Source organism: Scomber scombrus, chromosome 4 (assembly GCF_963691925.1).
Source record: "Scomber scombrus chromosome 4, fScoSco1.1, whole genome shotgun sequence".
NCBI lineage: Eukaryota > Metazoa > Chordata > Actinopteri > Scombriformes > Scombridae > Scomber > Scomber scombrus.
Window position 1 is genome coordinate 25,396,839 of NC_084973.1, and position 27,951 is coordinate 25,424,789.

At 42.6% G+C, this 27,951-nt stretch overlaps 1 protein-coding gene across 1 annotated transcript in view; it reads right to left on the bottom strand.

Moving 5' to 3' along the window:
• The window catches only part of znrf3 (zinc and ring finger 3), a 68,015-nt gene that overhangs the window by 14,323 nt on the left and 25,741 nt on the right, over positions 1-27,951 (bottom strand). Inside the window, exon 2 of the mRNA XM_062416984.1 lies at positions 16,931-17,053. Coding sequence (XP_062272968.1) covers positions 16,931-17,053 — 123 coding nt within the window. The remainder of the gene's footprint in view (positions 1-16,930; positions 17,054-27,951) is intronic.

Here is a 27,951-nt window from a genome sequence, read left to right on the forward strand (position 1 = left end):
GAGTATGACAGGTGGCAGTTTATTTAAGATTTGAGCTCTTTTAAATACACCTCAAAAAATAATTTCCACCTACAATCTTGTTGATCAAAAAAGAGAAAGTGAAAATCCTCGAAATCCTAGAAAAAGGGCGCTGATAATGATGTTTAACTATGAACCATTCCCAAAAATAAGAAAAATTGTTACAAAAATTCCGTCGATGTTACTTTTTTAAGCAATCAGAGTGCAAAGAAGAGGGCAGCCTTTAAGGTTTAAGCTTTATGCATCACACCTCTAACAATAAATCAAGGTACAACCTTTAAAACAAAGGTAATCAAAGGTAATCAGAAACATGAAATCCTAAAAAAAGCACACTGCTGATATTTTTCTCAAGGCTGAAACCTGATAACTAGCCCACACTCTGAATGCTTCACTATCATCCATAAGTTATTAAGATTGATGAAATGTCCAGCCATCAGAGTGCAAACAAGGGACTGGCAAATAAATAAATGTATAATCTTTTAGAACAACTAGAGACTAATCAGAAGACGGCTGGTGATCGAGAAACCTCCTCTACTGCTAATATTGTCCTGAGTGTTTGATCAGTCATCCATGTTCAAAAATCAGCTAAACGCTCAACCTCAACACGCGGGGTGTGTGGTGGGGGTTTCACAGGTACTTCACAACACTGCTGGCTAAACAAACTTCCCGCTGGCTAGGAGGCATGAGAATTAGGGTACAATCTTCACTGAGTGAACAAAAACCGCAGCAGAGAGGACTGAGAAGTCAGTCTAGACACAGAGGAAAATGAAAGCTATGTTTAGCATCCCTAAGTAAGCTTGCCAGCTTGTAAGATCTGAGGGAGACATTTTCAATCGTCTGGAAAAGAGACTTTTTCTCAGCGTAGCGCTTGCTCCATCATTCACATGGACTGAGGATTCTCAGATGAACACAGTTACAGACCAGCGCATGTGTGAATGTGTGCACAAATGTATAAACATGAAACAGGAAGCTATCTGTTCACACGCAAATAGACACGCACACACACACACACACACACCTAGATTACACCTGCAACATCTGGCTCATGCACTAGTTCCTCTATCACCTCACTCCATCTTTCTTTCCTGCTTTCTTCTTCTCTGATTCCCTCCTTTTTCGTTCCTCCTCCCGCTCTCCTTCCCCTCTCTCTTTCCCCCTCTCCCTCTGCACTGCTATAATTAAGGCAATTAAGTCTTCAGAAGACTCTCCACTGCTATTATGCTGTAATTTCATGTTGCCTCCTGGCTTTACGGTTTATTAAAAGATAAAGGCATACTTTTCTCCCATGGATTTTCTTATATGTGGTCGCCTTTTTTCCCCACTCTCCCTCACAGAGCAAGTGTGTGTGTGCCAAGACATTATTTACAATCAGCTAAAATAAAATCAAAAAGTTTTCAACGTGGCAATCTGTCATCTGATTGGAAGCTCGTGAAGCCTGGAGAAAGAAATTAAACTATGCTTGAAGCACCTCCTTCGCATTCATTCTCTTGTACATACTGCACTTGCACATGGCGTCATGCGTATTACCTTGGCATTTTCATTACACCAGGATTCAGTCATTTTCCCGGCTCATAAAGCACATTACTCACCATCTTCCTGATCTCCTACCGTTTGATGTTAACACCTCACTGACAGAGTGTTAAATCTGTCATAACATGTTATTCTGTTTACAGATACTTGACATAATCGCATTGGCTCGGTGACATGTAATCAACTGGTTTGACACTCTCACCGTGCCGGATTTGCTATCTGCTGTGTCACGACAACTACAAAAAAAAAAAAAGGACGTTCCTGTTCCCACAGACACATAAACACTATCCTAGAAACATTTACAAGGGCATAACATGAACTCAAATAACCTTGTTGAACTTAATCCTGCCAATAACTTCTTTTAATGAATCCCCTTCCGCTCATATTTAAGGTTTTGAGTCACGGCCATTAATTTTCGTACCTGTTTTGCAGGTTAAAAAAAACAAGACATTCTCTGGTGACTGTGTGTTCCTTTGAGTATTTAACAAGTCAATGTTCAGTTTCTTCCCCTACCGACCCAGACGTTTGAGCTCTCCCATATTCCTGTTTAATATTAATTTGGATGCTGTTAAGCACCCAGCTGGAGAATTTTACACAAGTCCCCGGACATCTGAGGCGTCATTTCTCAAGCTGCATACAAAATGTTTACGAAGCACATAAAAATCCACTTGTGTGTCACACCGGTGGACGACAGGGGCCGGCTAACCTCCTCGAGCTCCTCTCCATTCGGCTCGCTTCATATAAATGGGCAGTTTACCCAACATAAACACACAGGGGAAGGAATCACTTGAAGTACTCAGTGAGCTCAGTGACTGCCATTAATATCAAACTGCAGATAAGAAGTTAGGTCAGGAAGTGAACACAGACATCCTTATTGAGTGTCTTCCTAGTCGAGACACTCATGTAAATTCAGTTCATGAGTTAAAATTCATCAAATGAGACCTTGAAGTTCCCCTCAGGTCAAAAATAAGCTTAAGAGTTTAAGTTTAATAAGAGTTTGTTTTCACGTTCATTTGCTGAAAGTGGAAAGTTTCTCTGTGCTCACCTTAAATCTGATTTTAAGGAATGGACTGAGCTGTGGTTTTGGTCTCCACCAACCCCTGAGAAAAATATCTGGCTATTTAGCTGCTAGAAGTTTGATTTTCTCCACCAGCTGGTGAGTAATTTTATCAGAGGTTTGGTTTTGGTTTAAAATACATGTCTGGGCTGCAAAATCAAAAACAGCAAGCTAAATGAGGCTAAAAAGCGAGAAAACCGATATAACTTTATGCTTTTTTTGGTCTGATAACCTCTGGATCCACAAAGCAGGAGAAAAACACATTTTTTTCCCTGGGTTCAGTGTGCTGCCATCTCTGTCAGAGCTAGTTCCTATAGAGTTTTATTACAGTAACAATAACGTGTTTCAATTAATTTTTTTCCTAATTCTCAATCATGACTGAATAGTAAAGTCCTTGTACTTCAAGCACCAATCGAGAGGTTTTTGACACTGTCCTTCGCAAAATGCTGTGAATGAAAACGGTGCCAAAGATTGAAAGTCTGGTCTACGTAACTTACTGTTACTGTTAAATCCCACTGTGGTAGTGAAGTAGTCAGCATGTATAAGCATACAATCAAACATCTTTATGGGCTATGCTACATACTGCAGAAAGGGCTGGGTCAATACTTGTTTTTGGTACTATCTGAAATGTGTTGAGAAATGTCAGCACCCAAACTTGGCATCTGATATGTGGTCAGATTTGTAGTCTTCATCTTTCACCACATAGTTTGTGATTTCAATGGAAACTTCTTATCTAGGCAAAATTCCTGTATGGCTGATTTTGGTAGAAGGGTTCTGTAGAAAAACAAACAAAACAAAGCCATGTAATGTTTTTGTATCAGCACAGAAACTCAGCGGTTTTGTGGGTAAACTGCCCACCAGTGCAAGAAGACAGAGAGACAGCAAGAGCGAGAGAGCGAGATTTGGGGCGGATGGAATGACCTCACCATCAGACAAAGATGAGGCATGCCACAGGTACACTGATCCCCAACCCATGACCAGGTAGCACACACACACACACACACACACACACACACACACACACACACACACACACACACACACACACACACACACACACACACACACACACACACACACACACACACACACACACACACACACACACACACACACACACACACACACACACACACACACACACACACACACACACACACACACAATGAAATGGCTATGTCTCACTGTGTCTTCCTCCCTGAGGGCAAATCAGTTCCCATGGGTGAAGTCTCTTATTTCCACTGCTTTAAATCCCCAAATGACAAACAGAGTTGTGGAAAAAACATAGATGCAATTGAGATCAAGCTGTGAGGCTTCTCATCTTTTTCTATTTCCTTTAGAGGGAGATGCGTTTCACAAGGTGGCCATCTTCTGGATGGGTGTGAACAGTCTCTTTTAAGGCAGTAATGTCAGGTTTGGAGAAGAGTTCTTTTGGGGACAAAAGCAGCAGATAAGAACAGCAGGTTTTCTACAAGGATGCATCCAACATCATCTAGCTAAATTTTGCAGCTGTCTTTAAAGCTAAAAAATCTCTCCATAATCTCTCAGTATTTTCCTCTTCTTCACCTCATCTTTCCTGACCAGTAACCACCAACCCCCTCCTCCATTTCTCTCTCTGCCTCAGCGCACAATGTGGGGTGGCCATTCACCGACTGACCATTGCATAACCAGAATTATACAAGTGAATTGTGCTATCAAAATGTGTGTGTGTGTGAGGGGGGGGCACCACAGAGGAGGCCTGCCAATGGAACTTGGCAAAGAGCCGGCTCCCATTAAAGAGTCGAGAGACAGAAAGAGAAAGAGAGAGAGAGAGGGGGGGGAGAGAGAGAGAGAGAGAGAGAGAGAGAGAGAGAGAGAGAGAGAGAGAGAGAGAGAGAGAGAGAGAGAGAGAGAGAGAGAGAGAGAGAGAGAGAGAGAGAGAGAGAGAGAGAGAGAGAGAGAGAGAGCGGTGTACTGGGGAGCTCTCTCTCTCTCTCTTTCATCATAACACTCACACATACTGTCTCTCTCTCTCTCTCTCTCATTCACCTCCTGTACTGTACTAAACTCTAACCTTTGACTGGAAACTTCCGTAAAAACACTGAAAGGGCCAAAACTGCAAATTCATGGTTGGCTTCTTATCAAACTTTAATACTAATATAAAAAAACTGGCAGTTTATCAAAACCTGCAATTGAAATTCCTGGTCTGATTCATACTTTTGACCCTGATAATATCACAATTTTGCCAATTTTAGACTATTTGATTTATTAGTTCTTACAAAATTGACTCATTGAGTACACCTACGATGTTTCAACATTATGTCCTCATCAGGTACGACTACTGCTTCAACTGATTCAACCCAGGATTGAATCTCTGATTGAGCCCTATCATCAACTTGAAGATATTGGTAACATATTGATTGATACAATACAATCAAATATGTCAGTTTCTGAATATAAAATGCATAATAAATTCTTTTTCTAAGAGCATCAGTGTGCTTTCAATGCTTGAATTTTTTTTTTTATTTTTTTTTTATTTTTTACTTGAAACTGTTTTTGTCCTCTTGCCAACACACCTCATACAATATTTTGATGTGCATCCACCACTTTGTGGATTTCCATTGTTCAATGAGAAAATGTTCTTACAGATACTGAAAAGATGTTAGGTATGAAAAACTGGGTGTCATATCAGACCAACTATCCAGCAATTTTCTGAAACATTACGACTTGGAGGCAAAAAAAAGTATGAAGCATGGAAAATGACATGTCAAATGCCTTTTTTTAAATTCAATTTGATGCATTTCCAAGGTAGATTTTTTTTTTAACGCCAACAGTAGATAAGATTTAAATATCTTGTTACCTTAATTTCTGGTAAACTGTGACAAGGAGTAGAATAAACGAACGATCGATCATTTAGCATATTTTCAAGAGTTTTTTGGGAATGACAGATTAACAAAGTGATTTATACTCGACGAAAAATGAAACATGAACACAAGGAACTTTTTTTGGTACCAAAAAACCTCAATTTTGTTTAGCCGAACACCTTCATCAGGGTAACATAACAAAGGAACTGTTCTGAAACCCTTAAACACTTGTCATCGTGTGGCCATGATGAAGGATTTCTGAGGAAACACTGTGGTTTCTATGAACTAACAGAGTGATAGGACATCCATCAACCTCCAAGCTGAGTTTTTCTTTAGGTCGACCTTCCTACACTTTTCCAGCACATTCATTTTAGCACACCACAACATTCGTTTTTTCCTGTAAGTGTTGTGAAGATATGATGAATCACAGGTGATGGATGAGGCTCATTCACTGGACTCAATAGTTCCTGACAAATACAAAGCATTTACACATCGTTCTCTCTAAATATACGTTTGTCTTGCTTGTTGTGCACCACAGGCAGCATTTCCTGTCTCTCTCCACAGTTTGAGGCCTTGTGGCGTCAAGCGCGCACACACTTACACAAACATAAACACAGATGCAAAGGCATTGACTCAGTCTGCCACTAATCAAGAAGCCTTTGAGTCCTCTTCTCTTCCCGCTGCCCACTGCTCTGCCCTGCCGAGACCAAACGCTGGGCTAGAGGAATGGACAACCGCTAATTAAATTTCCTCCACTTTTCCTCTCCGTCCCTCCCATGTTGTTTTCTTACCGGTTTTGGGCTCTGGCCCTTTGTGATTCACAGGAAAATAACAAGCTTTCCGACTAGGACAAGAATACTACTTTTTAAGTGCCTCTTCTCCACCAAGCTGTTTGGATTAAAGTTACGGAACTTCTTGGCTTGATATAAACTGAGATAATTACTGATGACAATACTTGTTTTTTATGCATGCAAAATATCGAAGGAGAAAAATACTGATATTCACTTATATTAGGTTGTTTGTATTGTTATAGCCTACAGTCACTAAAAGTTTTAATCTCTTTTTTCTACAGCACGAAAAGAAGAAATACTTGTCTATATCTAGTATATTTTTGACACATGAGGAAGGAAATAAGAAAAATAAATCACAAATTTTGGTTTTTAATATTCATTATATATATATATGTCATAAACCTCTCGAAGAACACCTGAAGGCGGCAGAAACTTTTGCAAGTGTTGAAAATTCAGGATTACCATATTTTTTTCACGAGATGAGAGCTGTCAGACAGGGAAGAAGTGAAGAAAAAATAGAAATGGAGGGAGGATGATAAAGTTGAAAGCAAGTAAAGACAAGTGTAGCACATGATTTATGCTCGACTTCTGCAAGTGTAGTGGCACACATGAGATCTTAAGTGATTTTATTCGACTTTCGAGGATATAGAGAGGATTAATTTTTCCCCCCCAATAAAGAGTTTAGGGTTGAAATCTCTTCCAACTTTGACTACAAAAAAAAAAAAAAAGTTAAGTTATAGTGTAGTTTGCGATAGTATTCAACATAGCCGGTATTATTTGAATCTTCTGCTTATTCTTTATATTTTTCTGGGAGTTTATATTTCCTTATATAATATTTTAATACATCTATCATTTGTCGGAGTGAAGAGACATTCACTGTATTCATAGGCGTCATATCAGTCCGGCACCTTGACTCCAGATGTCCTTTATTCAAACAGCAAATGTGCATTACATCAGTGATATTGCAACTACTTCAAATAAATTGAAGTAGTAAATGTGTGATTATGTCAAAAGTGTTGTGTATTGTTATGTTATGTAATGCTGTGTCCTATCAGCCAGTAGATAACAACTAGTGCCTCCAGCATAACAACATGAGCAAATAAACAAGGAAAGGAAAATACTACAGTTACTCAGTGATTCAAACTAAATGAAGATGCTTAAACATCTGGCAAGCACATAAAAAAGGCATATGAGGCCTTAAAAGTTGGGCTATGGTACTGCAGCCTTCTCAGAGGAAGCTGATGAGGTGTTTTATATTCAACAACATTTTTTTATATATTTATTTTTTTTGCAATACACGATACATGTTACTCTGGGCAAGAGTCTATGCCAGGGTCGGATTGATTTGCAATGTGGTCCCAGGCAAAAAACGAGCTGTGGGCCCTTGTTGTGGGCCTCCAAACCCAGAACTCCAGACACCAAGCAGTAATCTTAAAATGGATTAGTATAGTGCCTGTGGTGTGCTGTGAGTCAGCTAGTTTGAGGTAATCATTTTAAACAAAAAATTGTTAAAGAATGTGCACCATGTAAGCATAATATTAACTGAATTATTAAAAGGTGCAGGATTTCGACACAGCGTTCCTCTCTAAGACAGGGTCACAACATCGGGTTAAAATGAGTGAGCCTTCAGGGCATTTAGCGTTTTAGTTTTTATTGTGTTGTAGAGGTTAATATACCTAACAACTTCACGATTTATTAGATTACCACAAACTCATCTCCCCCTGGGGCAGTTGCCAAACATGGCTGATTGGGAATCGAGCCTTGGTGTATGCTAAATTAAGAAACACTGCTGTTAGCCAAGTAAGAACACTGGCTTTTTACCTTCAACAGCTAACACTAACCACTCATTAAGTCAACAGCAATTGTCAAGCCCCAAACAGAGAAAAATAAATCAAAAATCACTATTTCCATCTCCTAAAATATCCAACCACACAGGTCATTAACAGCTGACATAAATTCCAAACTCAATACATTCTTAGCTACATTCATCATTACTAAACCTACAGAAACTACAGCATCATATTAACAGTATAACCCCAAATTAGTTTAGACTGACATTTCTGAACATGACATGAACTTAAACAGCAACACGGCGGCATCTGTGGTTCTTTTTACCCAGGATGCTACGGTGTGAACACGCATTATGTCCAAATGCAGTGATTTAAGTTGAACTGAGGCGTCTCAGTAAACAGCTACTTTGCTCCTTCTCTTAATTCTTCTGCAGTCATACTGGTTTTCTCTAATCTCTCTCTGCCTTGAAGCTGCTTTAGGAAACCATGTCCCTGCTTGCATGAAAGAGAAGTTGCTGTTGTTGCATCTATCCTGCTGCAGATGGAGGGGTGTTGCTGCTGCCTGCTCCCTGCTTTCCCTGGGCAAACAAGGCAGAGCAGGTCAGGACTCGGCCCTCTAACCCCCATGTAGCCTCCTTTCTTACTGTACCTCTCTTCTCCTGTTGTGTAGCCTGCAACCGACTTAACCTTTGGTTGTTTATTTCATGTCTGGGGGTAAAATGTAAAGGAAAAGGCTGGAGAAAGTACTACTGGATTCATAAAATGCTTGAAACTGCCTTCAGACTGACAGATTCTCCTTTGATGAGACCTCTCAATGTCCAAGTTGAAAGGAGAGACTGCAAATGCTTTGCCTTTTGATGGCAGAATGAAAGTTGAGCGAAGGCAGAGGTCTAAGAAAAAGTGTACTATGTACTGCAGTTCAATGGGGTATTAAGTCATCTATGATAGGAGTTCAAAACCTAACAACGCAAGTCTGGAGGTTCACAGGATAGAAAAACAACAAGGAAACTATGTCTTTGTTTGAAACTTTCTTTTAATCTTTGCCTTTTTTGGGATATACTGGCTGAGTGAATTTCAAATCCCCATGCCATTGAAACACATCCAAATAAAACAATATGAAAAGGTATAAATAATCATTTTCAGTTGAACCGGTCACAAAATTTTTTTTGAAATTGACCAAAAAGGTGCACCAATTTCTAAAACAGTGTACTGGAACTCTTATCTTCATCTAACATTGCATGCACCTTTCCTTTTGTTGTGTCCCAATAAAGATAACATCAAAGCAGGAAATGTCTGTGGCTGTAAAAAGGATTTGAGCAGCAAGATGGTGCAATATTCGAGTGTTTACCTGACTCAGCTACGACTTGTTGTCTTATCTTAGTGAGTAAATCTATATTACTGTATCTTTAGTCATCAGATTGGTCAACAATTAAACACCTTCTACCAGATCTGGTCAAAAGGAGTTCATTTCTTGAATAGCATACTTCAGTTTTGAGTTTTGAATTACATTTCAAAGTGAAATGTTGTACATTTTACTCTACTTTACATTAAGAGTAAAAAAATAAATATAATAAAAAGGTATTAAAAAACACTTGACCGAAAACTGATCATCTCAAATTAACTTTAACCATGGACAACCGCCATCCGGATGTCTCATCTAAATTTTATTGTTATATTGGTCTCCAATAAACGATGCCAATATCTACCAGTATCCACCAGGTGCATTCCGAGTCTTCTTGCCCTCCTTATCTCCATGTTTCTCTTTCTCTTCTTCCATTACCTCACTGTCCTCATAGCAATGGCAGCTTTATTGTCACCCTCATACACCCACACACACCCACACCCTCAAACACACACCACTTCTTCTCCATCTCCTTTTGCTATGGGCCCAACCTTGGCTCCCTGGCGGAGCATAAAAGAAAGTTTAAACCACAAGAGCAGGATGCCATTTTCACCCCCGCTAACCCTCCAGTGGAGGAATCATCTGTAGTGGGGAGAGGCCTCAGATTAGCTGTGCGGGGACCAGGGGGCTTCAGTTTCCAGCTTCCGTGCCAGGCCATTGGCCCAAGCCTTAAAGACAACATGGCCCTGACATACACAGCAGGGCGCAGGACACAAGGATTCTCACGCACACAAGCGCATTCCCCTACAAAGCAACCGGCTTAGACAGAGATGAAGAGAGAAAAGACAGGGCTTTGGTTGACGTGGGTGGATGTCTGGTTCTATCTTTACTAAGATTTACTTTTTCCACGGCTCATCTTTTGATCCAGTGCCGCCCCGTCTTTCTGGGTGCTGTTTGACAGACAGGAGAGCTTTAGCTGTGGCTGGTGTCTGACTTTCAAATAACAGTCGTGATTAAGAACAAAAATCAATGTAAGGGCGGGGAAAAAATAAAAAGAAACCACTCCGCAGTGGTGTTGAGAGTACTTTTCTTCTCTTTCCTCTCATTTCCCTTGCTCTCTTCTTCTCCTCACTCTTTTTCTCCCCTCGCCTTCTCTCTCTCCCTCCATCTCTGTCTCTCATCTTAAGTCCCCGGGGCTCCTTTCTTCTCTCTTTAAATAGGGGCCTGAGCTGTGAAGTCTAATAATGGTCATTTGGCCTCCCATTGAAAGCTGGGTAATTCGGCCCAGGGACGGCTCACTTTGAGCCACATGACACAAGGAGCTTCCCAGTGACCATGGAAACCAGCGCTGTGGGATCCCGGGCGCTTCCAAACGCCGTGAAACGTGGTGAAGCAGTGATTTAGGAGAGGGACTTTTTTTTTTTTAGGTGTGTGTGTGTGTGTGTGCGATCGAAGTAGGAAGGTGGGTGAGGGTTTCATCACAGCCTGAGAGAGGGGGGGGGGGGGGGGGGGTGAGAGAGACAGAGAGACATGCAGAAACAGAGAGAGACAGAGAGAGAGGCCCCTGCCTGGTCACAGTGGAAACCTCTCCCGACACCCCACCAGGAAGAGCAGCCAAGATAATATCAGCAAGTTGAGGCGTACACAAACATGAAAGGAGAGCCCAAGAGGCAGGCCCCTGAGTGCGCCGCGCTTCACAAGCTTTTTTCCTCCCTTTTTTCTTCTCTCCCTGCTGCTCCTCCTCTCTTTTTCAATTTCTCTTTCTACCTCTCCCTCCATGCTGCAGTGTTTGAAAGTGTTTGTGCAGCATGTTTGGGGCAAGGGGCAGGTGGAGAGGAAGCAAAAGAGTTTACCCACTAACACTGTAAAGCTAACCTGGCTGCTCATTGTTTTTGTCCTACAAATTTTTTTCACTTTCTGACTCCTTAATTTGGTATCTAGGAGTACTATAGTATCAATGGATTATTGGCCCTTGATAATTTATTGAATGCCCTGTAACTGACTGTGCGGTTGAGTTTTAATAATCTGTGAGAACTGGGAGTGCCTTCAACTTTTTGAATGTTTTTGTAAGGAATTTGCAAGCCCCTTGAAATATTTTCTGTAATCCGTGAACTTGGCAAAAACATATGGCACATTTTTAGAGGGCAACACAATTTCAAGGAGGGGAACTGAGGAGAAAATCAGGCGAAAACTGCCTCAAGTTGCTACATCTAACAAGGCGGAGAAGTTTATGAAGTTACTACAACATTAGCCTCCATTATACTTCAGGCTACAGCTGCCAACATTAGCTGCTCTGATTTAAACAGCCTAAAATCGACTTTCAATTTGCTGCACACAATTGAAAGGGAAGTAAGCCCCTTCATTTTTAGGGAAAGCATAAGGGAAAATTGTCTTATCGATATCCTTCTTGCATCTTTGCAGCTACGCCATGAAAAGATTTCTTTTAACTTTGAGGAAAAAACAAGCTTCATTGGTACCGAACAAAAGCTGCCGACGTAAATCAATCATTATTGTGGTTTCACTGCAATTTAACAAAACACTCTAGAGACTGCAACTACATACATTTCCTTTCTGTTGTCAATGCTCTCTGCTACACTAAAGCCTTTACAGTGAAAGGCAAGGAGAGGAAAAGCATGCAAGTGGAAAGGAGTCAGAAGAAAGTGATGAGAAAGACAGAGTGAGTCATTCAGCCGCCTGCATCAAAACACAAGCTGATTTGCCAGGCTTCTACTTCTTCTTATCCAGACTGATAAACAGTGGATGAGCTAATGCATGCACACATACGCACATCAACAAATACAACCACTGATCAGACAGTATTCCCAACCATGAAAGACAACACAGTGTATTAGAAGTGGTCTGAAAACAAGGCCAAAATGTAGCCAGTTCAAACCAGCATTGAAGCGTCTTTACAACAGGCCCTGCGGCATGACACCCTACTGGCATTGCCGTGGCCTCGAGACGACCTCTAACACACACCTGAGTGTGTAGGACAGCTAACCTGGCCGCAGGCTCGCAGCCAGTCGCCCGCAATATCACACTCATCTGTCTGTTGCCATTTCTTTCCTTTTAATGCAGGTCTTTCTCTTCTTCAGACGCACACACCCCATCCCTGTAGGCCTCGTGTACTTTCTATGTCCCCATCATTCCACTCACATACACACACTACACCCTCTCTGCAGCTCTGGCCGAGATGCCAGACACGGTTAGAGTCCAAAAGCCACTTAGCACTAAGAAGCAGCAGCTGTTTGCTCTGGCCTGCTGTCCCATAGTGCCAACTTGAGGGCCACGGTAGAAGACATAGTCCTCTGCCCGCTCACATTGTTCCATGGCAACTGTGGTTTTAGGATTATGTTTGTATGTGTGTCAAAGACAGAGCTTCCCACACAGGATACACATTTTATGGTTGTGTGCCTCTGGCAAAAACTTTAAAGTAGCTAGCTTTATTTCTGGGAGGATATGTCAATAAAGATCTTGAAACTTTTCTTGTTGCTCTAGTTATTTTTAAGTGCTTTGTAGCGGCCTGTCTTGCGCTCCGCTGCAATGAAATGTTGTCTTTGGCTGGTGTTTAAGGTGGAACTGATCGTGGTTCAGAGACGAGCTGGTCAAGGGCAGCGCCAGGCCACACACAACAAGCACATACCAGCGAGATTTACATGCTATGCCAGCCAAGAGGCTTGCTTTACACAAGCTGCAGGGCTGTGTGGGAGGATGGGTCGCATTTTTCTGCTTATGTGTGTACAAAAAAAAAAAAAAAAAGTTGCACCAAGCGAGACACAAATCCCAGCCACCCACTTACCAAACCAGACACATTCGCCTTCGTCATATTCTTGAGAAGCCAAGCCCCCAACCTCTTTCCCTTCACTCTGTCCTCTAACTCCCACTCCTTTCTCTATCCGCCACCACTCCAATCCTCTGCCCTTCCTCCCTTGGTTGCCCTAGTTGGGGGCTGATGTCATGAGATCCTGGGCAGGATGAAAGGGGAAAAGCCGGCATGCTAAGGCCCCGTGTGGCCATTGGACTGACACTGCGGTACTTGAAAGAAGAGATATCTCACTGGCACAGTGACAAAGACTCCAACCAGCCTGGGCCACCAATGAAAGCCAGTGGCATGAGTTCATGTTCCAGAGGCGCTGCCAAAAATCGCAGTGTATGTGTGTGAAAAGACAGTGTAGAGAAGTAGGGAGGGAGGCCATTTCTCAGAAGCAGCAAGGAGGAAATGACAACCAAGAATATGTTATTGACTGCAATAAATAGTCCAACTTGAGAATGGATACATGTGTGCAGAGGTGTGAGCATGATTTACAACATTTACAAACACCTCAGAGAAAACAGAGACTTGATAAGCTGTAACTAAAGAGAGGCAACTACTTGCATCTGTGTTCTGCTAACGCTCAGGCACCTTGCAGTGTCACCGAACCATATCAAAGACTGCCTCAAATGCATTTAATTAGCTACAGTATGAACTGATATGTTCTTAGTTTTGTGTTGTTGCTGTTGGGGGAGGGCTACTGCTGTGGCACACAGAGGTCAGGGGTTCACCAGTCCTGCCGCTCTCACAGGAACCAAACAGGAAGTGCAGGAAAAAACTGTGTACATATATATGACACGCCAGCACTTTTGTAAGGTTTGCTCGTGGACTTCAGAGGCCAGCGTGACTGCCCTCTTTTCCTCCTCTTCCCCTACTGCTAATATTTGCTGATGTCAGAGCATCTCTCTGCAACAGTGAGAAATCCTCAAGTGGCTCAGCTGGATTATTAAGTAAAAGCTAAAATCACATTGGTTTATTATTGACAACAGCAGCATATACGAAACTGTGATTTCTTATAAGCCTATAAATCAAGTAAAGAATAAAGAGAAAAAAAAAACACTATTTAAATTGTAGTAATACAAACTACACAAAAACCTGCATAACCTGGACAGAGAATCTCCATATCTTCCTACTGTGGGAAGTACGGTTCTTAGGACAGTGAACGCTCATACCTCCTAAACCACGCTTCCTTAATCATGTTTTGCCATAACAGCTATCTGCATGACCATATCCATCAGCCAATTATGACCTGACACTTAAAATAAAAGCAAGCCCCATCCTTGTGTGCAGCCAACTTTAAATAGAGGAGAGAATGCCCATTGCTACGTGTTGACCAGCTCTTAGCCACAGCTGGGGGGCTTGTGTTCCCAGACACTTTATATTTAGACATGGATTAGAGTAAACAGCGTGTTTTCCCTGCAATTCAGTTTTGTGCATTCACTGGGATTTTGTAATTGAATGGAATCTAAATTGACCAGACAGGACCCCAACACTGTTGGTGGCAAAGTGGCAGCAAAGTGGAGTGGGCTCTTGGGTTCAGACAGGGGCCAGTTGGTTGGGTAGAGCAAGTGGGGGGTGTGTGTGTGTGTGGGATTGCCACGCATGAGGCCAGGCCAGGCGGGGTGAATGTGTAAGAGTGGGCATAGTATCCGGACCGGGGTTGGGCACGGTGGCCTGGCTGGCTGGGCAGAGTAAGCAGACTGGCAGGGGGTAAACACTGCGCTGTCTGGCCTGGCAAAAGCGGCGGTGCCAACGCAAGGCACCCAGCTGTGTTCGGGCCCCGGGCAAGGGTCTGTCAAGATGCAACAATGGGCTTTCCCTCCTCTAATTATAGTCCTGGCTGAATAAACACAGAGGAAATAGAGTGGTGTAGAGGTTAGGGAGGCTGGCTGGGGGCCAAAAGGTCACAGGCCAAGGTTCCTGCCATCCTCACTACACTGTCCTTTAGCAAAGCACCAAACCCAGAATGTATAAAAATGGCCAGCTCATTAGCGCTCCGTTTTGGATGGTTCCACTGGGCAGAAGGTGTGGGTTTCTGGTACTCTGTGTGCCCTGGTAGCTCAGTTGGCTAACGTACATGTCCTATATCAAGAACTAATCAGGGTCTGAATGTCCACTCTATGTTTTCCATCTTTCCTGCTTTTGTTTGTGTGTCCCATAAAGCTTTAATCTCAACAACAACTGAACAAAAGCTGAACTGGTATTGAATCGCTGCTCCTTTGACTTAGTACAGATGTTACATACATGTAGCTAGATACAAGAGACCAGATATTGTATGCTTAGAGTACTAAAAATATTCCCTACTTACCATTAAAATAAAATAAATGTCTCACTATCATACAAGCATACAGTTCTCATGACAGGCATGCAGCTCTCATGACAATTATAGTAGTGGTAAACAACAACTACTTTTGTAAACCAGTTATAGTTTCCTTGGTTTGCCTCTGGAACTGTTAAACACCCCCTCAAACATGGACGCATTACCCGTTTGAAGGCCATTTACTAGTGAGCAAAGCCACCACTGACATGGATATATTCTTAGCTGCAGTCAAGAAGTCTGAGTGCTGAACATTAGGTCAGTTTTCAGGTCTCAGCATAAGCATCTGTTAGGTAGCAGCAGCCATCACCAGAGAAAGTGCACCATTAGCATGTCTATATGGCACAAGGGCTCCTTAAATTATGAATGGCTGCTCTCTTTCTGTCACTGGGTCTGCACAGGATAAATGAGACTATAGCCAGCTACCCCCCCTCCTCCTCCGGGGAATGTTGGTACATTCCATTAAGAGGAACACTTAATTAAAGCATGATAAAATACCACTCGGAGACTCCAGAGGGGTCTGGGCACTGGAGGACGGAGGGGGGGTGGTGAGAGACAAGGGAGGGATTCAGTTCAACCTAATTCTCCCAGCAACGGGAAGTTAAAAAAATAAATAAATAAATAAAACTAAATCATCCCTCCGTGAATTGTCTGCCTGACTACAAAAGATCAAAGATAAATTCTTAAAAGGTTTTAATTAAGCAGGAGAAAGAATTTTCTTTAACTTGACTGTAGCAAAGGGGTCGGCTGTCCACACACACACACACACACACACACACACACACACACACACACACACACACACACACACACACACACACACACACACACACACACACACACACACACACACACACACACACACACACACACACACACACACACACACACACACACACACACACACACACACACACACAACGCTGTCTGCACATTTCTGTTCATCACTCCCTAAACCAAAAATCTCAAGCCCAAACATTCAATACACACCTGGAAGTATTTCTGTTTATTTTGATCTGTACTGTTGGGATTTTCAAGATTATGTTTACATGCAAAAAGTAATCCAATTCTTATTCTGTTAGTGAACGCATATCCAAGATGTGTGATGTTTGGCTGTAGATTGCAGATGGTAAAAAAAAAAAAAATAAAGCCTGGGTGTTCTGGGTCTGACAGAGTATTTTTTTACCCCGAAAATGGCCACATAACAAATATGCAATGAATGAAGCAGCAATCTAGTCATCTGAAGTCCAGTATTAATACCACGAGGCAATTAATCACAACAAGGAGTCAAAATAACTCAAGTCCTACAATGTATTTATAACAAAGTTAAGATGATGTTTTCAGAGCTATATTCCTATATTAGGATTCTTTCTGCCTCACACACCACAAAGATTAACTTGTTTACATCACATTACATTACATTACATTTACCTTTCCCAGCACGGTGAGACAACTGGGGTCCAGCTCGGGTTGCTCCAGCTTCACCACTCCAACCCATCCGTACTCATATAGGTCCTCCTCATCGTTATTGTTACATAATCCCAAAGGATGCATCTGGAATGAGTAGATAGGAAGATAAATGAGTTATTTGCATCAAAACAACAGAGTTATAAGTAACTTCGAAAGGTGACAATGGGCAGCCTTGTCATGATTCAACAAGAAAAAGGATAATAAGTCACATGCAAACATGGCGCTTTGTATCTCCAGTTCTGAAAAACATAAAACAAGCATTGCGCAGGCTTTCAAAACAACATGAAACGCTGCCCCACACAATGTGTCAAGTTTGAGGGTCCTAGCATCATCGGCTTATAGATTTTCTCCAGGCGGCTCAGACTTGGACTAATCTCTCCTGGATACCCCGTTGTTTGAAGGACTGCAACAATTTATAATCCACTTGTCACCTATTTTCCATAATGAAATGTAAGAGCTTAAGAGCATTACATGTCTCTGAAGTATTCACTGTGTGAGGCAAAAATCCTGAAAGATCTAAACATAGAGTACAGTATTCTACATGACCTCTCAAAGAATAGCGCAGCAGATAAGCCAAACTGGGATTTATGTGCTTTTATGGATCTGCTGACTAGGCAGATTTTCTACTTTGCTGCAAATGATGAACGCAAAATGAACGTTTCTGCCATTTCTATTGTGCATATGTGCACAATGACCGGGGACTTTATATATTTTATCTTCTCTCACTAAATTATGAAAATGGATGCTGACGTTTCCCATGCAGTATGCTCAGTGTCTATCAGACTATTTTAAGTTGTCCTCTCATTTAATTTAAGGCCACTGAATTGGCCCAGTTGTCTGTGCCAAAAAGCTCTGCAGAGCCAGCGCCTAGACGATGTCTTTAGAGAAGATTAAAGCTAAAAGATGGCAGACATCACAAACACTGACTCACTCCCTGGGCCCAGAAGAAAAGAAGTTTGGCAGCCTCCTTAATTGCAAACTAACAAAAGCATTTATCTTAAAGTATTTATCTCAAAGCACTTCCGTTACTTTGCTTGTCTTGACTGTGGGAAGATGATGATGATGAAGAAGGCTAGAGGCTAGCTAAGTGTCAGACGGCTTGTAACAGAATGACAATTTCAAAAAACCTCAATCTGTATCACTTTTTGCCATCAAGAGATTGCTAGAGACTATTATCTGACCGTCAATCTTGCGGATGTGCTAGTATGCACTCCCAAGAGGTGTCTGTATCATGAGGGAAGTGAGCAGATAATCCTAACAATCAAAGCACACAAACCAAAGCAAAAGGCAGAGGACAAGAGCTGTCAGCCACTCACTTGAATGGAATAACATACTTTAAAGCTGTGATGAAAAAAAGCTTGGATTAAAACTGTAACCAAGTGGTGACCCAAAATCCTGGATCCATTCCCCGTCCTGGCAACAGAGCAAAGACAAGTTCCTGTATTAGCATTAGAACTGGGCCAAAATGACCTGCAGGCCACTTATCCTATTAACCCAATGACCACAGCACCCCAATCAGCCAGCATTGTGGCGCCGAGCCCTTGGCCACTCTAGCCCGAGGGCCACTGCTGATGACCCAAGATACCCTTCTCCCTCTGGTGACCCCTGACCTTTGAACCCCACTCTATCACGTTGGGAGCAGGTTCGTCGTGCAGCAGGCCAATTGAAGAGATATTCAGCTGGCGCCTAGTCACTTCAGTGCCACAAGGGCGAGGGGTCAAGCCCCTGACCTAAGGGGTTTTTGGGGAGGACTTAGCTAAGAGTAAGGGGGTCACATGCAAATCAGGTGGACTATTGAAGAGTCATAGGGAAGGAATGTGGACAACGTGTGCCGCTCTGCAGCTCCACAGCATAGCATCTTTCTTTTCTGCCTTAGGGATGAAAGCTGACTGGAATCCACGCACCATCAGCTCTGATAGTGAAGATGCAGGAACAGCAGATGATGAATTGAAGAAATCCCAAGCCTTCAAGGTAACTACGCTGGAAGAATATTTGACACTGAAGACGCATACAATCTCTCTTAGAATGGATTCTGAAAAGATCGCTCATCCTTGAATCCTCCTCCTCAGGCCTCCCACACACACACACACACACACACACACACACACACACACACACACACACACACACACACACACACACACACACACACACACACACACACACACACACACACACACACACACACACACACACACACACACACACACACACACACACACACACACACACACACACACACAGACAAATGTTGGTATGACAAAAGATTAGGCTCTGGTGTAAAATCACGATCCTTGTCTTTCGAAACAAAATGGTTCATTCTCACAACAGGGTTCGGAAAACCAGAGAGAAGGTCATCGAAAAGCGAGGTTACTTTGTCTCAAAATACCTCTACACAAATCCACAGGATGCAGTCACGCTGCCTACCTGAATCTCATAAATTCAGTAGACATTTTCTGAAAGCTGCTTTTCTATGGCGGTAGTTTTTATTTCAAAATATGCACACATAAAAACCAGCCACATGCTCCTGATATGAACACAAAAAACAGTATCTGCAAGCGGAAAACCATCATTGCAAGAGAGCATTTCTGCTCAGCGTGCACAAATACATCCCCATGAGCATGGGGCTGTGATGAGCACCAGCGTGATGTACTGTGAACAGCTCAACACTCGCTCACTCATCAAATTGACTTTGGAGACTTTGGAGGCAGGGATGAAATAGATAGTGTGCTCCTTTGATTGGATTGAATACTGACCATGACCTCTGATTGACTGTTTGGTTTGATCACTGACACAACTGAAGACAGGCAGTTGCCTGAAAAAAGCGAGGCAGGCATAATAGTTAAAACCTTAATGCTTTGTAAACCCTCTTTTAGATTTGAGAAACCTTTATTTCCTTATGAAAACACAAAAAGGGTGATTTTACTGACATTTCTCCATCCAAACCACATTAGACCAGGTTCAGTTCAACAACCACTATAATTAGATTTGTCCAATCTGGACTAGATTACCAGGGAGACTCCAGAGAGTCATTAAAACAGAGTTTTAATGGAGTGCTCGTCACAACCCTGGGAGTACTGGACCACATTTGTGCACACGGAGCAGAAATGCTTTTTTCGTGAGGATGCTTTTCCACTCGTGGATACTCATTTGTCTTCTTGTCTCATATGGTATTTTATGTGCGTGGGATTTAAAAACAAATTAAACGCCATACTTTTCTTTATTGAGCATATACAGGTGGAGAGCTACTGAGCCCTGGGTGACAGTTTGGAAGGTAGATATTAGCCTAGGGCTGGCAGGAGCGGGGAGACTGCACAGCTACACATTACATAGACATTTGGTATGATAATTTGAGTGTGTTTTCCCTCTCAGCCTTTGGAGGACGCCAGAATTAAAGGGAAAGAAAAATGTTAAAAAAGAGCGCAACATAGTCAGGTTTACATTCAACATGCATATCTCGACTTGCTCCTTCCACATAATATCATTCTAAAACCTGAACAATTCTCCTGCACATACTGCACATCCCAGTCAACTAAGGTAACGTTTTGAACTGGATGTAACATACAGTACCTTATGAGGATGTTGTTGTGGAGGAAGCAGAGTGAGTCAGTGTAGGAGGGGATCTAAAGAGAGGCCTAATCTGTCTCTCTGTCTCAGTCAATCTAAAGGAGGACCAGGAAGTGGAGCAGTGCTTGCTGTGTGATTATGACCTTTCTCTCCTGCTTGTCTAACAAGATGGCAGTGGGGAGCCCCGCCTGTGCCCCTGGATCCTGAACACTGGGCCATTGTGCGGGGGCTCTTGCACTCCAAATGGGGCAGTGTTGTTGTTGTGGACCATGTTGTTATTTTAGAGGCTGGCCATTGCACCATTATCTCCACCACAGGGATTTTTCTTTTTTGTCAGATCTTGATGTAGGCGTTGATGGATGTGGGGATGGGGAGCGAAAGGAAAAGGAGCTTGGTTTGGATGAGAGACGGCGATCTGGTGAAGTGGGTCACAGCTACCGGCCGTGCACACAAAAGAGTAACGAGCACATATGCAAACATGCCTTCACACACACACAGACACACACAATATGACAGAGACTGTCGCCTCTCTTGTTCCAACTCCTAGCTTTCCCCGCTAGGCCCCAAATCACACAAGCTCAACCCACTGGAAACACCCGGTTGCTCCACTTAGCTCTGCTCCTCTATACCCAGTGTTTTGGGTGAAGGGCATCCAGCGCCCCGAAAGTACCACAAGGGGGCGGCTCTTGTTCTGCCCTGCCTTTCCTGCCCCTGGGGAGAGGCAGCCTTTCACATGAATATCCCATTACACAGGCCACACTCTCAATGAAATCCTGGCGGGGATTTGAACTCCACCTGTCACTCAAGCTGACCACACCCCCTGCCAACCCCCAACCCCTCCTGCAAAACCACCTGTAGAGAAAGTTCTTGCTCACATAGGATGCTTTTTTATAAAGCCAATACAGCTTAATGCACAATGCTGTGATATTGTCTTTTTAGCACAAGGACAATGATTATAGTATGATTGACTTCAGTTTTTGTGCTTTGAGCTTAATTTAAAAGTTGGTTGTCATATTTATAACAGATTCCCCTTCATCTATTGCTAGGAACGTGTGTATTTCATACATTTCTGTTCACAGTTACATACATATAAAATATTTTGTCAGCTTTGAAAATTATCAGACAAACCGTGATAAAAAAATAAATTAAAAAAATTGCTTGTTTTTACATGCTGGAAGCAATAATATCTCATTTTGATCACAAAACCTTCTTCCAACTCTCTGCTCTCCCTCTGGTCTTTTATGGTCCCCTTCTCCACAAATAAGTGACCTGAGAGTTGGTAATGGGATCAAAACAGGGCCCTACTTCTAAAAAACTCCCACCACTCCCCCCAGGCTCTCAAAGGACATCAAAATGCAAGTCACACCATCCAACGCCATTCTTCTCCGTCTGTCTGTGACACAATTCGCTGAGCCTTTGATCATACAACAACCACTTCTGCCCCCCCTCCTCCTGCCGCACCCCCTTTTCCTCTCTCCTTCTAAATTATTGGTGGCCGCGGTTACAGCCCCCCATAACCCCTCATCCCTCCCACACCTCCAAAACAAGTCGCCCTCCACTGCCCTCATCATGCTATGTCGTCCTTGCATGAAAGAGCTTGTCGTTTTCTCTGCACAGCTGTGTGTACGTATGTGAACAACTTCTATACTCACTCACTTGCACTTGGACTTAAAAAAAAAAAATCAGCAAATTTGTTTTCCTGCTTTACTGAACTAAAAAAATCTCCAGAAGGCCTTTGAAATCCGCATAACCACTCCAAATGTCTGTATTTGCAAATGAAACATCCCCAGGGATAAAAAAAAAAAAAAAAAACTTTCTTTGTGACAAAGCAGAAGTTTCAAAAAGATTTCTCTCTTCTTTTACTTTTAGCACCACCGGCTAAGAAAGCCTTGTGAACTTGTGAAAAAAATGATGCTTGTAGGGTTCAAATCTAAAATTCTAAAAGGAGTTGCTGAATTGCATGTCTATTTAAAGTTATGCACTTGCTGAAACATGGCGCTTAATGTGCTGTGCATTACAACAAGGCATCCTTGCTATAACACACCAGGAGCTCACAACATCAAAGGCAAGTAGGCGGATTGGAGAGGAGAATGATCCCTGAGCTAAAAGTAATCTATAAAAGGATACAACTATAGATACTGGCATGCATGTCCTTGAAAATTCAACTTTTAAAAAATCCATTTTAGAAATCTCAGCAATCAATAATTTACCCAGAACTTGGTTCCAACACTTCTTATGATGGCATTTAGGTCACACCGAGGATGAGTTTCTGTCGCAATAATCAAAGCTGCCTTGTTGTCTGAAGCGTGTGCCAGCCAATTTTTACAAGATGTTCTTTGTGAAGCTGGCTAAATGATTAACTGGACAGATCTGTTGTTCATGGATTTCTTTTATAAATTCTGGAAGAAGAGCTGGCACCTATTTCACATGCACACAAAACCTAGAGGAAGAAAAACCTGGGCACAGCGCCAGTCCTCACACCCACCTGCTTCCCCAGCGTCGCGCATGTGTTTACGTGTCTCACTGTTTGAGCACAGGCGTGTGTAGAGGCGAGTCTGTAGCCTGAAACACATCATGGGTGACCGAGGGGTAACTCAGTGGCATCTCTCACTGACCGTCCGTTCGCCACAAACTCATTCACCCCAGCGATGAAGCATCCCGCCCACCACCCGGGCCTTTAATTCAGCCGACCCCTCCGACCTCCTCCAACATCCCTCCCCAGCGCCACCTCCACCAACAGTTTCCCCTCCCCAGCACTGTGCTTCAACCTCCCTCTCTATGGGGAGAGCATTGTCAACTTCCTGGAATAACACACCAGCTTTGCCAACTGAGGTGGTGGGCAGTTGTGTTGAGGGATGTGGGCATGGGATGATGGAGGGGGGGGTTGTGTTGTCTTTCAGAGTCTCATAATTCTGGCAGAACACAGAGCTGTTGAAGAAAGATGACAGAAAGAGCTTTTTCAGGCCAGGATGGAGTGGTGTGCAACAGGATGTTGTGACTGGACACTAACAAGTACACACACACACACACACACACACACACACACACACACACACACACACACACTGGACCGCCCCAAGACTCATAGTACCTCTGCACACATTCACATCATCTAGCTGTGTCTAATACATTATAAACTGAAATCAAGTCTCTACTAAATTGCCTTACTAGTGGTGACAGTTAACAGTGTTTCCAACCTGAAGAGGTACTGCACACTTAAACATGTTGTTTGAGCTGCATACTCAAACTCTTACATGACTGTACTGTGATGAAATACAAAGTTTTATAAAAATTAGAATTTCAATTGAAAATGGCTCAATACCTTGTGTTTTGTTTTAAATCATCTCTGAATTTTGCAAGGCCAGTCGAGTGCAGAGTATACATATATAAAAAGCTGGAGTCCGTTAATGTTCAACACTTATGCTTGATAGATGACTTTGAACAATGAATCAATTACACATTTCCTCCTCTTTTAAAGAAAAACAATCATCTAGTGCTTTGGGGGTGATGCCTGTTTGTTTCCAGAACCACCTCAGCAATTATCATTAGCGCTCGGCTCACAGTGTCGATACAGCTTCACAATTTTACATGTCGGTCTTAAAATGTTATTCAGGTTCTCACATGAACACTGAGACAGATTGTTCTTGGAGTTGTATTGATTCCTCCTGTTCATACTGGTTATTCAGAGATCCAATCCAAATGTTCTTTCAATGTAAGTGATTGGAGACAAAATCCACAGTCCTCCTTCTGTGCAAAAATGTATTCTTAAAGTTTATCTCAAGCTAATATGGAGCTACAGCCATCTAAATGTGTCAAATCAGGTGAATACATTTCAATTATTTATTCATTTTGTCTGGAGAAACAAAAAGTAGAAATGTTATACTAAAAAGAAAATATCATCTGAAGATACCCACTTTTCTGTAAGCACATTTGAACCAGATCTTTTACAGGTCAATATTAGCAGGAGGAATGATCTCCTGCCTATTATTTTAGGACAGTCTTGAAAAATGTTGAACCTATCCTTTAAGTATACACAATATCATAATACTCCAGCAGTGTAAAATAGCATTTTATGCAAACCAGCACATTACGATGCTCCATTGCGTAACATCCAGCAAATGTTGGCCAAAACACACAAACTAGCAAAATGTCAACACCATGTTAGCACCAGATTCTCCACCAGCCGTCCTCCCTAACAGCAAACTGTGGCGCGGTCAGGACGCAGTCAACTTCACCCCCCTGTGCTCAGCAGGTCAGACATGGGAGCATGGTTTAACCAATTATGTTCCTGCTGGCGCTTAACCCCCAACCTTCCTCTGCAAATTGCACACACGCACACACAAACACAAATAACCTCTCTCCATCAGCACATGCTCTTCAGGCCTCCTTCAGTAAAGGTATGGAGAAAGAGGAGCTGAGAGTGTTTGTTGGGAGCCTGAATGGGCAGTCAAAAAGTGACATCCTAATTTAAAGTATGTGAGAAAAGTACTGTCACACAGACACACACACACATACTAATGAATGCTTGGTTGCACCATCTATAAGATAGCTTTACCAGCTGCCACATACATGCAGTGATATCTCATCTGCAAATCTTGTAACTGGCCCCCAGGAACAACATGCATGCTCAAAGAAATTCATCAGACCAAAAAAAATAAAAACACAACCTAAAAAAGTGTGATTTTCATTCATAACTGCATGTTTGCCATTATGATAAAATACATATTTCGTAAGAAGTGGCAAGTCGTGACTGATTGACAGTCATTAGTCAAAGGTCAAATTTTCTCAAAGTCTTGTCGCCATCTTTTCATGTGGAATGCCTCTTCATCTAGCTTTCATCCCTCCCCATCTCCTCTGTTTCATTATCTCACCTTCCCCACTGGCCCACAGACAAGTTGTCTCGACCCTGAAGAGCTATGGCATCATGCCTGAAGGACAGAGGAAGGAAATCAAAGTCCGAAACTGGGCCTTTATCCAAATGATGACCCAAAATAAAATCACTGAAGCAGAGGAGGATGGGGAGACTCTCTAGCAAGTCATTTTAGTTCAGGCTCTCTGAGGTTAAGCTTCTGGTGCCAATTGGGATGTGCGTGTTTCACAGACACTCCTACAAACCCTGCCAGGAAGATTTGTAGTGAGTGTCCTTGGCTGCACAGTTTTGGGTTACCACCAGACTCAAGTACAAATACTGTATATCTAATAATCCACCTTGTTTACGGAATTAAACCCATTTGGAGGGAAGAAATATTTCTTTTATTTCTATATAGAAATCTGTGAGAAAGAAAATTATTTACAAATCAAGACTTTCTGTTCCGTGGACATGCAGTATTGTTCTCCAAATTATTTTATCAATGATCTGAACCAAAAACGATGTAAATAGAGGCATTGGATGTATTTTTCTAGTCAATAATATGTCTTCAGGGGTTCATTCATTCAGTTACTATCATAACATGTCCAACAATCTCTAATCAAAACAGCACATCTTCTGAGTTTTCTTATCCTCACACAGAGGTTCAATGTCAGACAGCAGAGGAGGAAAAGGAGCACAAAAAAGGAGTAGGAGTTTTGAATTGCAGCCTTCTATGTATAGAACACACAAATAGACTCACAAACTTAAATGCATGCACTAACACACGACATACATATACACACACACACACACACACACACACACATCCCCTCTCACTCTCTCGGTCACTCTTTGCCCCTCTCAGTCGCTCTCTGCCCCTCTTTCCCAGCACTAGAAATAACTTCAAAGGGGGCTGGTAGCCTTGAGGAGAGAGGGAACAGGATCCAGTTACAGTGGAGCAGCTGGGAGGGCCCTACAGGTGGGGCCCGACACTCCTCCTCCTGTAACATTATCACTGTAAAGGGATCCCTCTGCTTCTCCTCTCAAATAATGAAGACTTCCTCTCTTTTGTCTTCCCCACTGGAACTTAAGGAACAATTAGCCAAGCTAGCCTGGCGTCCATCTTTTATTTTGGCTGCGTAAACCAAAGAAAAAGGAGGAGTGTGAAAAAGAAAAGGAAAAAATGCAGGGGACCGAAGACAAAAGCTCATGAAAGTCAGCTTTACCATTGACATTGCTAAGCTTTTTTTCCCTATGTCAAAGGCGTGCTCTAAGCAAGCTAGCTTGGTGATGCGGGCCACAGCGCAGTCATCATCTGTTCATTCGCCCCCCCCAGCCCCAACCCACTGCCACCACCACCACCACCACCAGTCGCTGTCCCCTCCTTAACCTCCCATGAAAATCACCTCCGCACCATCTTCATAGCAACGGGCAAAGCAAACAAGTGTCATGGTTTCAGAGCAAGCAGGGGACGCTGGTAGAGGACACCTAATATCATGTAAATGTCCTGATATGTAGCACAAGGCTCTGGGGTTGACAGCTTTAACACTGAGCAGGACGCCGAGCTTGTGACTCTATTAACTCTATGCGAGTGCATCCCGAAACCGTCAATGGCGTGTGTGTGTGTGTGTACGCACACTCAAAAGTCTCCCTGGTGTCACTTTCAGCTCTTCAGTCTTTAAAACCCAGAGTGACACGAACAAAGGACAGGCCGACAGAGTACAGGGGTCAACATTGGGCTGCATGCCACCATTTTTGAAAGAGAAGGGGGGAGTGGAAACAAACGCACCCCTCTTCACTGAAGATATCACAGAATCTATGTGCAAAAATAAATAAGAACAGCAAGCAAACATATTGTCTCCACGTGCATGAGGCTGTTGCACTTATGAGGACAAATACAAAAGTAGGTGAACACGCACAAATTATTTGTCAGCATCAAGGTGCCACAGTGAAATAATTAGCATGACTAACAGCGTAACAAGCAAAGGGAGATGGGACTCATTAATATACTATTCTATACAGCACACAACTGCAAGGTAACACTTGCATGTACATGTGCTTGTTTTGTCTGGCCAATAAGCTAAAATCCACAAGATTTCACATTTATAATGATAAAAAACTCAAAGAGCAGCAAGTCTCCACATCTCAGAAACTTGAAGGCAGCGTGTTTAGCATGTTTGCCTGATTAATGATTCAAAATGCATAACTGATTAACAAATCTCTTTCCGTGCACTGACTGATTGTTTGATCAAATAATAATTTTCATTTTTACCCAATTAGTCAAGCTGATTTAATCTTTTTGCAGTTTAAGTTTCCAAACCACATGCAGCTTTGATTCGGGCCGCCGCCACCACCGCCCCAAATATCAGTGGCATCCCTGCTCCAGCCTGCTCCTCTGCAACCCTCGCCATAAAACAAAAGTCAATGTCACTACTTAATGAGCTATGATTAATGCTGCTGCAGGATGGCTGGTGAGACCGGGGAGGAGAGGGGCTGTGCATACCTGGCGCAGTAAGTCCACTCTGTATGTGTGTGCGTGTGTGAGAAGGCTGAGGGGTTGAGCTAA